The 15,877-nt window shown below is 41.3% G+C and overlaps 1 protein-coding gene across 1 annotated transcript in view; it reads right to left on the reverse strand.

Moving 5' to 3' along the window:
• The window catches only part of LOC149447417 (protein mono-ADP-ribosyltransferase PARP14-like), a 127,931-nt gene that overhangs the window by 49,918 nt on the left and 62,136 nt on the right, over positions 1–15,877 (reverse strand). The window contains exons 3-6 of the mRNA XM_089652608.1: positions 15,520–15,556; positions 10,511–10,617; positions 7,440–7,694; positions 627–857 (exon numbers count right to left, since the gene is read on the reverse strand). Coding sequence (XP_089508734.1) covers positions 627–857; positions 7,440–7,694; positions 10,511–10,617; positions 15,520–15,556 — 630 coding nt within the window. The remainder of the gene's footprint in view (positions 1–626; positions 858–7,439; positions 7,695–10,510; positions 10,618–15,519; positions 15,557–15,877) is intronic.

Consider the following 15,877-nt stretch of genomic DNA (forward strand, 5'->3'; position numbering starts at 1 on the left):
CTCGAATCGAATATTGTCCACGAATTCGCCGAATCAGTCGAATCGAATTTTTCATTTCTTCGCTCATCTCTAATAACTACTTTTGCTTAGTTTCAGAAATAATCTTTTTAAGGTTAAAAAGTTGTATCACGTGATCATGCATCTTCTTCTGATAGTGGGGGCCAGGGTTTCAAGACACTTTGAGAACACACAGTATGTATGTATTCATTCCATAGTCTTTTCAGCCTGAGAGAAGGCATAGACTGTGTTTAAGCAGTGGGCATGCTCAAGAGGCAGGCTGTGATTGCGAAGGGGGGTGTTCCAGAGGCAGGCTGTGATTGGTTGGGGGATATGGTGAATAAACAAACTACCCAATACAGGCATGCTGTATGTCTGCACAGTGTCCTGTCCCTCAGAATGGTCAGCCAAGGGATGAAAACTCACCACACTAACACAGATCAGCTTCTGTGCTTTGTGTGGCCAGTTTAGAACAAGGGAGAAAGGTGACTGGCAGGATCAACCAGGTACTTCAGATGGAAGAAGTACATGAAAATAATAGATACTATGATTTATAAAATATATACAAATATAAAAATAAAAAATATTTAGAGTAACATACACTGATATATACATAAGTATGTACTTACAATTAAAATTGTCTGATTTTCTGGTAGCTGAGAAATTACAATCTGAATTTGTTTAATGCTGGTATTTGGATTTCTCTCTGCAAAGCATTTTAGTTCTTCTCCAATTATTTTAGCTGCAACATCAGGGGGAAAAGCCAAAGCAATGCCAGTACTTATAGCAGACATAGCCATGGATTTAAAATTTTTAGAATTGCATTTTTCAAGTAGGTCACAAATCCCCTTTTTCAGGTCCTGAAAAATATATATACATATACAGGTTTTATTTATACACAAACAATTGCAAGAAAAAGCTTACAAATCCATTAAAGTTTTCTCCAGAAATAATAGCTCTTAAACTAGGTATAATCTTTATCTAATTAAGAGAGTCTCATTTAACATTTACTTTATGTTTTATTTTTTTTTTTTAAAGCTTAACTCCTTCCTGGTTCTTATTTTTATTAGTTTTTTATTTAAGGCAATGCTCCTCATCACATATATCAAAACAAGGCTTGCTTCCTCTCCACTAGTAAATGGTTTGTATATGTTAGCACACATACTGTATGCCCATGGCTGAAGTCTGTACCTAGAGATATAGAGAAATGTCTACATTTGATTTAAATGTGTTTTCATTTTTCCCAGTTAAGGGCCAGTTCAAACCAGAACACAGTGCAGGAAAGGCAAGTTCTGTGTACATTTCCCTCACTGAGTTCAAATGCACTACCTTTGTGATCTGCTGAGGGTGGCAATACATTGGTAAGGGCACACCAGATGCAGATTACAAATGCAGTGCATTTGTAGCCACCAGGTTGCATGGTACCACAGTAACATGCAATTAGGTGCGATGTGTTTTTTCAAGAGCATTGCATATATTACATTTTGTGCATTGCAGCCCAATACTAGCTCTAAAGCAGTGAGCATGGGATTCATATATTGCACCAGGGACCCCTTAAAGCAGGAGTGTCCAACCTTTTAATCTTCTTGGGCCACATTGGAAGAAGAGGAGTTGTCTTGGGTCGCACATAAAATATACTAACAAAAGGCATAGCTGAATATTCGGTACAAGTTAACGATCACTGATACAGATAATGTACCTATCACTATTTTGTCCTTACACATTCCTTGATATGCCTCGAATATGGTGGCATGTTTTTGCATACAATGCCTTTTCAAATTGTAATCTTTGAAAACTGCCACAAATTTCCTACAAATTAAGCAGAGTGCCATAGCATTTGCATTGACATAAAAGTAGTTTTTCTGTCCAATTTTCCTTGAACAATCTTCCTTCATCCGCAACTTTTCTTTTATTGGGTTTTGTTTTGTTTTTTTGTGATGTGGAAGCCATGCTTTACTCAGTTTTGAGCTTGCCTGCATTTTGCTTGCTGGACCTTTGACTAAGTGGACATTTGATAAGCGGAGTTAAAAAAGTGGAAAACAGGAGATTATAACAGGAGTCTACTAACCTGTAAGTGACAACTGATATTTCCTGTTAATATTATAACTGGGATAATGTGTGCTAGCAGGGTGGAAGGTTTTGTGCAGTGCACAGTGTGCAGCATGTATGCAGCAATGGAGCAACAGCTCCAGGATGGATACCGCTGCAACAGATGTGAGCAGGTTGCCCTTCTGGAAACTCTCGTTAGAGATCTGGAGAAGCAAGTTACAACACTGGGCAGAACCGACAACCTTGAAAGGGGTCTTCTGCTCTCTGAGCAGGTAGCTAATGGGATTGATGTGGAGGGGCTAATCAGGATTATCAGGTAGGAAGATGGGTTACTGTAACAAGAGGGAGTGTTAGGGGCTCACAGAAAATGAAGGCCGGCCCTGGGTTTGTACACCCAAACAGATATTCCAAGTTGGGTGAAAATGTGGGGGTGGCAAGCTCAGGGGTGGCATCCCTGGATGTCACTGCTATCCCTAATAGCTGGGAGGGCAGACCATCTGGGAGGGGTGGTGAGGGTAGTGCAGCAAGGCATATACAGCTGGTGGTAGTAGGGAATTCTATAATCAGAAGGACTGATAGAATAATTTGTCACCAGGATTGCCTCAACTGAATGGTTTTCTGTCTCCCTGGTGCCAGGTGGACCGAGTTAATAAATTACTGGGAGGGGCTGGGCATGACCTAGCTGTCTTGGTTCATGTTGGAACCAATGACAGAATACACGGAAGGTGGAGGCTCCTTAAGAATCAATTTAAAGCACTTGGCTGTAAGTTTAAGTGAAGGACCTCCAAGGTGATATTCTCTGAAATATTACCTGTGCCATGCGCAACTCAGGAAAGACAGGGGTATATTAGAGAACTCAATGCATGGCTGAAGACCTGGTGTAAGTGGGAAGGATTTGGGTTTCTAGAGCACTAAAGATGGATTGCACCTAAATGGAAGGGGGTCTGCTGTGCTAGGGGAGAGGTTTATGGGAAGGCTGGAGGAGTATTTAAACTAGGTTGGGAGGGAGAATTAGATTATAACAGGGTAGACAGATCAGACAGGGGTCAGTACTTATTGGTGGGTGGAATGGGGAAATATGGGGGGAAGGCTATGGCAGATCAAAAGGTTCCCATATTACAAACAACCAGTGGAATTGGTACCATTTTTATGAAAATAAAAAATATGCAAAATATGTGTGAACAAGGTGTCAACGAATTAAAGTGTTTGTTCACCAATGCCAGAAGTCTGACAAGAAAAATAGGTGAGTTAGAAGCTTTGGTGCATGAAAAGAACTATAATTTAATTGGTATTACTGAATCTTGGCTTCATTCTTCACATGACTGGGTCATTAATATTCCTGGCTATGTTCTCTTTCGGAGAGACAGCGTAAATAGGAAAGGTGGGAGTGTCTGTCTCTATGTGAGAAGTGATCTCAGAGAGAGTGTGAAAGAGGACCTAGTTCATGGAGAGTGTGATGAGGCTGAAGTATTATGGGTGGAACTGCACATGGGGGTGCGTACTACAAAGGTAATCACTGGAGTTTGTTATAGGCCTCCCAGTGTTAAGGAGGAGGTGGAGACTCAGCTCCTTGCACAGATCAAAAGGGCTGCAAGGGCTGGGACAGTGATAATATTGGGGGATTCTTACTACCCGGAAATTGACAGGAGTAATGGTACTGCAGGAACAGTTAAAGGGCAAAAATGTTTAAAACTACTACAGGACAATTTTATGGTACAGTTCATAGAGGCCCCTACTAGAAATGATGCTCTGCTGGACCTGGTAATCTCAAACCATGCAGAGCTTATTACGAATGTCAATATAAAAGAACATCTGGGTAGCAGTGACCGTAACATGATTACATTTATTGTTAGCTGTAAACAGCGAGTACATACGGGAAAAATAAAAAAGCTCAATTTTAAGAGAGCTCATTTTCCAAGGCTGAGAGCTGCTCTCCAAGACTTGGACTGGGATCGAATATTGGCATCGGTGAACACAACACAGAAATGGGAGTTCTTCAAAAAGAATGTATGTGAACACACTGCAATATATATTCCCATGAGCAACAAGTTTAAAAGGCTAAACATCAAACCTATGTGGCTTACGGCCAAAGTTAAAAAAGCTATAGATAATAGGAAAAGAGTTTTTATTTAATATAAAAATTAAGGAACGCTATCACTGTTTAAACATTACAAAGAATATAACAGAATATGCAAAAAGGAAATAAAGGCCGCAAAACTTTAAAACGAACGACAGATTGGAAAAGATAGCAGGACCAACCCCAAAAAATTCTTCAAATATATTAATAGTAAAAAGGTAGGCCCTTTACAAAATAATCTAGAGTGAGTGACTGGGGACAGAGAGAAAGCAAATTTATTAAATACCTTCTTCAGCTCTGTGTATACAAAGGAGACTGGGGGAGCTCTTGTCCATAATGGGCATGGTATTGACACAGCTCCAGATGATCCACATTGGCTCACAACTGATATGATCCAAAAATATTTAGACAGAATAAAGGTGAATAAAGCATCTGGACCAGATGACATACACCCAGGGGTCCTTAAAGAATAGAGCTCTGTCATTTCAAAGCCATTGTTTCTAATTTTTAGGGACTCTTTAATGACTGGCATAGTTCTACTGGATTGGCATAAGGCCAATCTGGTGCCAATATTTAAAAAGGGGTCAAAATGTTTACCAAGTAATTATAGACCTGTTAGTTTACCTTCTATAGTTGGGAAGATATTGGAGAGTTTAATAAAAGACCACATAGATGAGCTCTTGCTGGAAAAAAATATTTTAAGCAACAGACAGCATGGATTCATGAAAGACAGAAATTGTAAAACAAATCTGATTTATTTTTATGAGGAGGTGAACAAAACCTTGGACAGGGGGGTGGCGGTGGACGTGGTATACTTGGATTTTGCAAAAGCGTTTGACACAGTTCCCCACACACGACTAATGTGTAAGGTAAAGTCTACAGGCTTGGAAAAATCCGTATGTAAATGGATAGAAAACTGGCTAAAAGATTGTATTCAAAGAGTAGTGATTAATGATTCATACTCTGCATGGTCTAGGTTTTTCAGTGGTGTACCCCAAGGTTCAGTGTTGGGACCCTTACTTTTTAAAATATTTATAAACAATATAGGGTCTGGGATTAAATATCCCATTTCAATCTTTGCAGATGACACCAAGCTGTGTAGTGGAATAATGTCCTTACAGGATGTCTTCAACTTACAAGCCGACCTCAATGATCTGTGTAATTGGGCAACTATGTGGCAAATGAGTTTTAATGTTGATAAATGTAAGGTTATGCACTTGGGGGCTAAGAATATGCATGCATCATACATGCTAGGGAGAGTACAACTGGGGGAATCAATGGTGGAGGATCTGGGAGTTCTGGTAGATCACAAGCTTAATAATGGCATGCAATGCCAAGCTGCGGTTTCTGAAGTGAGCAAAATCCTCTCTTGTATTAAAGAGGTACAGACTCCAGAGAGAGAGAGAGATCATTTTACCCCTGTACAAATCATTAGTGAGACCTCATCTGGAATATGCAGTTCAGTTTTGGGCACCAATTCACAAAAAGAACATTGGGGAACTGGAGAAAGTACAGAGAAGGGCAACCAAACTGATAAGAGGCATGGAGGAGCTCAGCTATGAGGAAAGATTACAGGAACTGAATTTATTCTCTCTTGAGAAGAAGAGATTAAGGGGGGATGTGATCAACATGTATAAATACATCAGTGGTTCATATAGTGAACTCGATGTAAAGCTATTCACCCTGACGTCATCACAGAGGACAAGGGGGCACTCTTTACATTTAGAGGAAAAGAAATTTAATCTCCAAACACAGAAAATGTGGAATAAACTCCTTCTGGGGTTGGTTCTGGTCAGCTCAGTGGCTTGCTTTAAAAAAGGCCTGGATTCTTTCTTAGATACACAGAATATAACTGGATACTAACATTTACAAGTAAAGTTGATCCAGGGAATTTCCAATTGCCTCTCGGAGGATCAGGAAGGAATTTTTTTCCCCGCAGGAGCAAATTGGGTTTTTTTTTGCCTTCTTCTGGATCAACTGTGGGTATAGGATTATAACCTTTTTTTTTAATGGTTGAACTGGATGTACTTTTGTCCAAAATCTGGGAGGGGCAGCTCACTCCAACACCCCCCTTGATCTAGCCGTGCGACATGGAGCTAGCCAGGAGTTCCTGCATTCACTGCTGCCGACGCTATTACAAAAATGGCTGCCCTCCAGCCATGCATGTACCTGGATTCTCAGTGCTGGCTGTCGTGGATGCTATGCTTGCATGGCATCCCCAGCGTCCCTCCATGCAGGCTTGTGCCTTGCTTGTCCTCGCCAGCCGCCATGGCTTCTATGCTTGCATGGCATCCCTCAGGACATGCCTGAGCCACATGCAGCCCGTGGGTTGGACATCCCTACCTTAAAGTATATATCCATTAATCCATTTACTAAACTCTGTAAGATTTGAATATTAATGTAATTTCCAGAGTAATTTTCAATACTTTTAAATCAATATTTCTATATCTGCAGTTTTATTTTTAGTTTTGTTAAAGTTAACTTCCAGGCTGCTCTCTGAGAAGAGAGTGGGAGGCGATGTAAGTATTGCCTGGAGATGGGCTTTAAAGTAATACCGGTTTTTCCAGTCATGAAGGCCCTTGCCTAAGAACCTTTTTTTATAGCATAATAACACTTTTTCCCTGTCTCCTAACTGTTCTAACCCTGCAACGCATTCTCCCAGTGGACTACTAGTGGCCTTGGTGACAGAGGAAGTGGCTGCAAAGAGGCTGAATGAGATCAAAATTGCTAAGATAAAACAAAGGACGAAAGAACAAATTATCCAGTTAGGCCCCTTTCTTACAGATAGTTCAATCTAGTCTACCAGTCAGTTTTTCAGGCAGACCTGATCAGAAACTCCAAGTAAATCTGTAGGCAGGTGGATGTAAACTGACGTGCATTCCTTTACATCCGATAATCTCTGAGTCCATCCAGGTCCAGAAAAGAATGGAAAAGGTCTGTGTCCTTTTTCATTTTTTAAACCTAAATATGATAGATCAGAAGTAGTCTAATGTAAATGGACACAAATCTGTTTGCCAATAGATCTAATATGAGTCCAGAAAGCTCTGGAATTTAAATTTAGAAAAACGTGAATGGAAGGGATCCTTTTCTGTCTTCTCTGATTCAACAGGATCTGTTCACAGATCCCCTTTTGATCGATCCTGACAGTGCCCACATGAAAGGGACCTTATGGTTGATGAGTATTTTAATTTATGCTACTTGCTTTAGTTATTACCATACAGGTAGAGATGGTAAATTTTATATCACATGTTTAATATCTATGCTTCCAGTAATATACTGGGACATTCATGCCATTAAAAACAAACCCAAACCTCACCATGACTGAAGAACCTTTAGCTCCATTCCACCGATCAAGAGCAATGAGGATAACACATTTACACATCAATGAATAGCTTTCTTGACCAACGGCCATTTCAAAAAGACTCCCTGCTGTCAGAGATGTACGACCGTTTAAGGCAAAATCAAAAAGTTTAGAGAACTTATCACCTGCTGCATACCGGAGAGCTTTGGTTACATGTAAGCTATTTAGGTCTAGTTTCTTTGCAAACAGTGGAGCAGAGAGTACATCAGCCTGAAAATAGCAGAAAATATATTATTAGGTATTAATATTAGTGATGAAAGTAATAATTATTAAGCATGGGACACAAACTAGATTACAAAGGTGTTTATTTTTTTTGTATAATTATTTTGGTCAACAGTTAATACATTACTACCTTTGACAAAAAAACACTCTGAGATTAAAATGTTTCCCCATTCTAACCAAAACTAAATAAAACATTTTAGCTGGAGTTTTGCTTTGTTTAATAAAGTACCCCCAGTTTCACTGTCAGTATTCAATGGTGATTACATTGTACTTTATTTAGAAGACCTCTTAATGTGAAGTTAATAAATTGCTGGTAAACTAAAGCTTAAGGGAATGTAATGGCCCATATGTGAGAATCATGGGCTCTTTCAGATAGGTGGCTGAGCTACGGTTTTCAAGCTGGCTGCCCACCTTAACTGTACAGCCAGATAGGACTGTATACATGCCGTGGCCATGATGTTTTGCTTCCCAGCAATGTCATTTTTAAAATAGAAGTAAAGGCAAATCCTAATTCTATACGTTCTAAGCCTAATATATCTAACCCTCTAAGGAAAAAAATCACTATACTTACCTGTTCTACAGCCGCTCTGGTCCATTCCCATGCCGAGCTGTCGGTGGCTTCAGCGTGTAGGACTGTGCAGGAGAGGCCGCCGACAACGGAAGCCCCATAGTAACTCTTTGGGTGACGTTACTTCCCAGGCTTTTCCCAGCCACAGAGGGTGCCACAGGAGACAGGACGGCAGCCGCTGCAGAACAGGTAAGTATAGCTATTTTTTCTTTACAGGACTAGATAGATTAGGCTTAGAATGTGGCTGAGAGTAGGTTTAGAGTTAGTTTGGATTTGCCTTAGCTTTCACTTTGACTAGGAATGTGACAACACTTGTCAAACTTGCCCATTGGGTTCAATGAACAGTAGTGCAGCATTGCAGGGTTGAATCAGACGGTAAGAAGGTGATACAGTGAAGGAAATAAGTATTTGATCCCCTGCTGATTTTGAATGTTTGCCCACTCACAAAGAAATGATCAGTCTAAAAATCGAATGATAGGTGTATTGTAACACTGAGATACAGAATAGCAACAAAAAATTAAAAAGAAATGCATGTCTTACAAATTAATGCACTGATTTGCATGTTCATGACGCAGATAAGTATTTGATCCCCTTCACAAAACATGACTTAGTACTTGGTGGCAAATCAATTGTTGGCAATCACAGAGGTCAGACGTTTCCTATAGTTGACCACCAGGTTTGCACACATCTCAGGAGGGATTTTGGGCCACTCCTCTTGGCAGATCCTCTCCAAGTCATTAAGGTTTGGTGGCTGATGTTCGGCAACTTGAACTTTCAGCTCCCTCCACAGATTTTCAATCGGATTAAGGTCTGGAGACTGAATAGGCCACTCCAGGACCTTAATGTGCTTCTTCTTGAGCCACTCCTTTGTTGCCTTGGCTGTGTGTTTTGGGTCATTGTCATGCTGGAACACCCATCCATGTCCCATTTTCAATGCCATGGCTGAGGGAAGAAGGTTCTCACCCAAGATTTGATGGTACATTGCCCCTCCAACGTCCCTTTGATGTGGTGCAGTTGTCCTGTCCCCTTAGCAGAAAAACACCCCCAAAGCAGAGTGTTTCCACCACGATGATTGACAATTGGGATGGTGTTCTTGGGGTCATAGGCAGTATTCCTCCTCCTCCAAACATGGCGAGTTGAGTTCATGCCAAAGAGCTCGATTTTGGTCCCATCTGACTACAACACTTTCAACCAGTCCTCCTCTGCATCATTCAGATGTTCAGTGGCAAACGTCAGACGGGCCTGGACATGTGCTTTCTTGAGCAGAGGGACCTTGCAGGCACTGCAGGGTTTCAATCCTTGTCAGCGTAGTGTGTTACCAATTGTTTTCTTGGTGACTGTGGTCCCAGCTGCCTGGAGATCATTGACAAAATCCTCACGTGTAGTCCTGGGATGATTCCTCACTGTTCTCATGATCATTGACACTCCACGAGGTGAGATCTTGCATGGTGCACCAGACCTAGGGAGACTGACAGTTGTTTTGTGTTTCTTCCATTTGCGAATGATTGCCCCAACTGTTGTCACCTTCTCACCAAGCTGCTTGGGGATAGTTTGGTATCCCAGTCCAGCCTTGTGTAGGTCTACAATCTTGTCCCTGACATCCTTGGACAGCTCTTTGGCATTTGCCATGGTGGACGGTTTGGAATCTCATTGTTTGATTGCTCCTGTGGACAGGTGTCTTTTATACAGGTAACAAAATGAGATTAGCAGCACTCCTATAAGAAACTGCTTCTAATCTCAGCTTGTTATGTGTATGAAAGACACCTGGTAGCCAGACATCCTGCTGAATGATAGGGGATCAAATAGTTATTTCCCTCATGAACATGCAAATCAGTGCAAAATTTGTTAGACATGCATTTTTGAATTTTTTTGTTGCTATTCTGTCTCTCAGTGTTACAATACACCTACCATTCGATTTTCAGACTGATCATTTCTTTGTGAGTGGGCAAACATTCAAAATCAGCAGGGGATCAAATACTTATTTCCTTCACGGTATATCGCCTCCTTGCCGTCTGTCAAATTTACTCTGAAAACCAATTTGAAATGGATAACTGTTCTAAGGGCATTGCAGGCCACATCAAATGTTAAAGAGCCATATCAAGGCAATTTGTATTTTGCAACAATGTTCTTTTAAAAAATTACTTGCATAGCAGTGTTTTGTGAAAATTCATTTTAAACCGTTTACACTCTTTAATAATTTAAAACACTTGTCCCAATTCAAAGCACTTTATGTTACCGCTTGCTGTTCCAGATTTCCATACTTCACAATAAGTTTGATAGGTTGCGGTATATTCTTTATGTTGGGCTTTTTACTTGGGAGTTCTGCAGTAACGAGCCTTCCATCTAAAAATATAAAATACTATCTATTATACATTTACATAATAATCATGCACGCAACTCATTGTACACATGGAATAATAGTTTAGGAAACCATGGCAGTAGCAGTATTAATATTTAGATTATTCCTTTGCTGCCAGACCATTTTATTTAGTCCTTGAAGATTGAATCCCATTGTGCTTTTCTAGGAAGAACCTCACATACAATTTGTATAGCATAACCAAGCTTTCCTTTTGGTCTCTGCATAATTTCTAGCAGCAAAGAACAAATAATGTAAACTGGTGTGTAGCGCTATGCTAATCTGAGATTAAAGCAGATTTATCCTCTGAAATATTTTTTATTTATGTGCATTCAAAGTATTGACGGTGGTATTTATTATCTCCTGTGATCACAGGACTGCCTGCCAATGTCTTTATTTTTTATTTTTTGTCCCACAAGTTTGGCGCCATCCTTGTTCAGTTAGCATCTACTTGCAGGACTACAATTATGGCCCATGGATAACAAGCATGTACATTTGAAATGGATAACTGTTCTAAGGGCATTGCAGGCCACATCAAATGTTAAAGAGCCCTATCAGGGTAATTTGTATTGTGCAACAATATTCCAAAAAATTACTTGTATAGCAGTGTTTTGTGAAAATTCATTTTAAACCATTTACACTCTTTAATAATTTAAAACACTTGTCCCAATTCAAGGCACTTTATGTTACTGCTTGCTGTTCCAGATTTCCATAATTTGATAGGTTGCTAAGTTTGATAAGGTGCCTCTATGGCATTGGCTCTGTATATAGCTGTCGGTACATGTCTGTTAATTCACCGGATTTATTCACTTGTCAACATAGTAATTGAGATTTAGAACGGAAATGACGTCAGCGCAATTTACAACAGTCACCTTACACGCATTAAATAAATACATCCGGTGAATTAACAGACAAGTACCTAGCTGTCTCACACAGCTCATTTCCCTGCCTCTCCTATGTCCAGATAGTGTAAAAATCCATCACACATACACACCTTAGGCCATCTTCTGCCTCTCTTCCTTTGACTTGCCAATGTGAAAATATATTTCATATAAACTCTCCTCACTGCTGCCAGTTAAACTATGATCTAACAGCTGTGAATACAGAGCACCAAAGCACATAACATATGTTACAATGTGGCAAGGTGAATAGTGGTAGTAAACTATACTAAGATTACTTGACCTTTGTACAAACTCTCACCAGCTGTACCAGCATAACCTTTAAAGTTATACCCCAGAGAAAATCTGTGTCTCGTTTTGGAATACCATTTTGATCCAGTCACATCCATGGAAATAACTTGTGCCACTCCAAAACAAGCAAATAATTTGATTTTTCTTTGCTCTTAAGCAAATTGCTGTTCCAAAGTACATTTTACAAAACATGTTATAGAACCTGTAAGCAAAAGCAGAGTCGCTTTATTGCTTCCAGGAAATACTGTTCTGAATATCCCAAACCTCACTAGAAGATACTACTCCACTATACAGTGGCATAATTTAAAAATATTTGGACTACTTGAATTCCAAAAATATAAAATAAGAAACAAGGGGGTGTGGCTGACGATGGAAGGCTGAAGACATGTCTCACTGAGCTCTGTGCCTTCCCCACCCATGTGGACTCTACACTAACACGGCTCTTCTTTTTGCCTTCTGGGCAGACTTTGACTCCTGGACATCCAAAATAGAGTCCCCACTCCACCTGGAACTAGACACTCTAAAACAGCAAGTCTCAGCCTCCAACTTTGCCATCTGGGAATACCACCCAGGAAGCCCATGCTGCATGATTCCTGGCCCTAAAAATGGCGTCCACTTTACATCTCACATGCCTCTGCCAACATCAGCTACACATAGAGGACAGTGAAAATAAAAGTTGCAGAACCAACATACGGATACAGGCAGTCCCAGAGTCAACTTCAGGATCAGACTTGAAGCCTACCATCACCGCTATTCTTAACCAGGTACTGGGCAGAGACACTACATCGCCCATATTGCTGGACAGAGTCAACAGAGTGGAGGGGCCTGGCGGTGCTCGTACTGACCGCCCAAGAAATTTGCTGTGTTGTGTACACTAAAATACCATGAAATAGGAAATTATGCCTAAAGCCTGGCGTTTGGGTACAGTTGACTTTGATGGCACTTCAATACATCTCTACCCAGACCTTTCCAGGCACACATTGTACATGCGGCAGGTGGTTAGACCCTTATTGGATCTCATCCGTTGAGCTGGAGCCACCTACTGTATACCTGGGGGTCACCCATTCAGCATTAAGGTCACCCGTGGAGACCCTAAATTTGCACTATTGGATCCGGATCAATTGCCTGACTTTTTCCTGTTCCTTGACCAAGATTCTGTTGACATTCCCAACTGGCTGGAACCTCCAGATGATCGCCATCTCCCTGGATCAGCTCCTCTTCCACAATGCCTCAGGCATCTGAAGTCTTGTTCTCATCCCATTGGTGCTGCACCTCATCACCCTGGGTCACCTGAGGACTGACCTACATCTCCACAGTAAGCTGTGCAACCTATTTCTATATGCAAAGACTTTACTCACTTAAACTATGTGCCTATATCTGACCTGAGCTCCCTCGGTTATGACATTTATTTGGCTGGGGCATTGAGGGGCCTTTAGTTATAGTTACTCTTCTGATGTTGGTATGGACCCTACTCAGCCCCTGACCATTGTGCTATCTTCCAAAACTATAGGGGGGGGGTCTTTTTGCCTCCCCCACCACCTTTGCTTTGCCCTCTAGTGTGTTAGCATCATGTTCAGCTAAACATGACCAGAGGGTGTCATGGGTAGGAGCCTGACTAGGTACCTTCATTGATGTCGCAGCCAACTCTCTGTTATTATTTCACCCTGAGGCCCTGCTATCTACAGTAGCCTAACTCTTCATTTTCCCAGATGGGTAGCTTTCCGAGCGACCCCCCCCCCCCCCCATTAGCCCGCTCTAACTACCCTACCAATGTAGTATGTTACTTGATGTACAGTTTAGGCATCCCTCTGGGCTGGAGCTTCATGTCTCCCTCTCCGACATACGCCCATTATTCTTTTCCCTTTTTGGGCTGTTATTTGCCCTTATGGGCTACATTGGTCAAATTCCTACTTGGGATGATTGTCTATTTAACTCTAATGGGGGGCCACCCTTTTCCCCTCATGGGGATCCCTTCGCACAATGCTACTTACCTAACCTCATGGTTTACCTACTCTATTTCATAAGTACTGGGAATAGTCAACAGAGGTGCTATGTATTCCCTTTTGGGCCCAGGAGGTTCTTTAGCACACCCTGGTGCTCCTGCCCTACATCTGTTCATTAATGTTACGTTTATATAGGGTTTAATATTACGTGCCTTATTTTTATTTTCTCTCCTTCATATACTATGTTGTAATTTAATATTTAGCAGTTACGCTATTTATGCCCAGTATGATGTCGGGAATACCTCTCTGACCTTTCCTGAATTGACCTCTCCTCCTCCTCTTCATATATGGGATCACAGGATGTCCACATATGGCCTTTCTAAATACGTGGGACCCTTGACCCCATTCTTTGGGACCCTGGCTTTCCCCCTGGCTCTCTCTGTCTCCAGATTTGGAGAATGGAACAAACAAGACCAAAGGATACTCGCCCAAGTCCTTCAAGTGGCCCCATCTCTGATGTCGGTGGTTCCTCATGTGCCCCCCCCCTCCGAATTCGTTAATGTGGTTATAGAGGCAGCAAGTAGTGTCTTATGTCTGTTCCTTTTCTTCTGTTCCTGACATTCTCACTTCGCCAACAAAATTTGAATCCATCATACAACAATCAGAGCCTCCCACCCATGTAGTTTCCCAATTATGTTCACTTCTTCTATGAGCATCATCTCCTGATTTTCCTTCATATACCCACCCCCGGGAGGAAGATTTGCAACACACCATCCCCCCTTGAGACTGGCAAAAGTGTTTTATTTTGACCCATAAACTCTCCCCCGCCACCAAATCTCAGGAAAAAGGATTTAATTTATTGTAACTAGATGGTACAAATGCCCGTCAATTCTTCACCAGTTTAATTCATCCATCCCAGATACCTGCTGGTGTTGCCAGCACTTACTGGGTACTATGCTACACATTTGGTAGACCTGTCCCCCCAAATTCTGGCAACATATTTTTGAGCTATACAGTAAACTGATGGCAACGTCTATTCATCCCTCTCCTGAGATAGCCCTCCTCTCCATGATGCCTGGACCTCTTAAATATGTAAAAAAAGGATATCTTGAGACACTTTATGACTGCAGCCAGGGTGATCATCCCATGCCACTGGAAATCAACTACTGTGCTTCCCTCGAGGAATCTATACATGACCTGGAATGCCTGTTGACGCAGAAAGCAGGAAAGGAGGACCTGCTTTCAGCTACCTGGACCCCCTGGTCCATGTTTCTATACTCTTCTGAGTTCCATTCATAGGTTGACAGTGATCCTTCATCTGTGTAGCCATGGTGTAGCGTACCTTCTATTTTTCCCATTAGTCCTCATGCTTTGCTTCTCTACCCCTTTATCTTTATCGTTCTTCTCTTATAATAATATATAATCCAATGCATTTAACATCTCTTTATTACAATCTGAGACGTGTTCCCATTATCCCCAACTTTTATGTGTTGCAACGGGGCCATAGAGCCCACTATTCATCTATGCTCATAAACTTGCTCACATTATTGGTGCTTTGCGCCCTGATCTTTGTCTTTACCTTTACGCCATCATTTGTTCTGTGCTCAGTGCATTTGTACTTTTCTATACTATTTGTATCCAAAACTGTAAAAAACTCAGACTGAACTAAAAAAAGAAACAAGATATTTTCAACAAACTATTTTAGTAAAAAACAAAATGCAAGCTAATAACCAGTTTAAGAACACATGGAACTTACTAGATTCTTCCACACTAATTGGAAAGGCTTCATTATCCTGTAGACAAGACCAGAAAGCAAAATTATCATTTTGTACACTGCAAAGAATATCCAGATTTACAGATATAGCTTACTGTAGATTTAATTATGTGATATATATTTGCTGTTCTACACCAGGGGTTCTCAAACTATGGCCCGCGGGCCACATCTGGCCCGCCAAAGTCATTTACCCGGCCCGCCAGGCCGGCAAAGAGGAAAAAAAACAGTGCCGTGCCGGCAAATAGCTAGGCTGCTCACTGGGTCCTTGGCCACGAGCGGCAGCCTGGTGAAGATTCACCCCCTGATTTCACCCTCTGCAGCCAGAGGAGCAACAGGAGAG

Source organism: Staurois parvus, unplaced genomic scaffold (genome assembly GCF_062004578.1).
Source record: "Staurois parvus isolate SC_StPar_1 unplaced genomic scaffold, SC_StPar_1.0 ptg000688l, whole genome shotgun sequence".
NCBI classification, from domain to species: Eukaryota; Metazoa; Chordata; class Amphibia; order Anura; family Ranidae; genus Staurois; species Staurois parvus.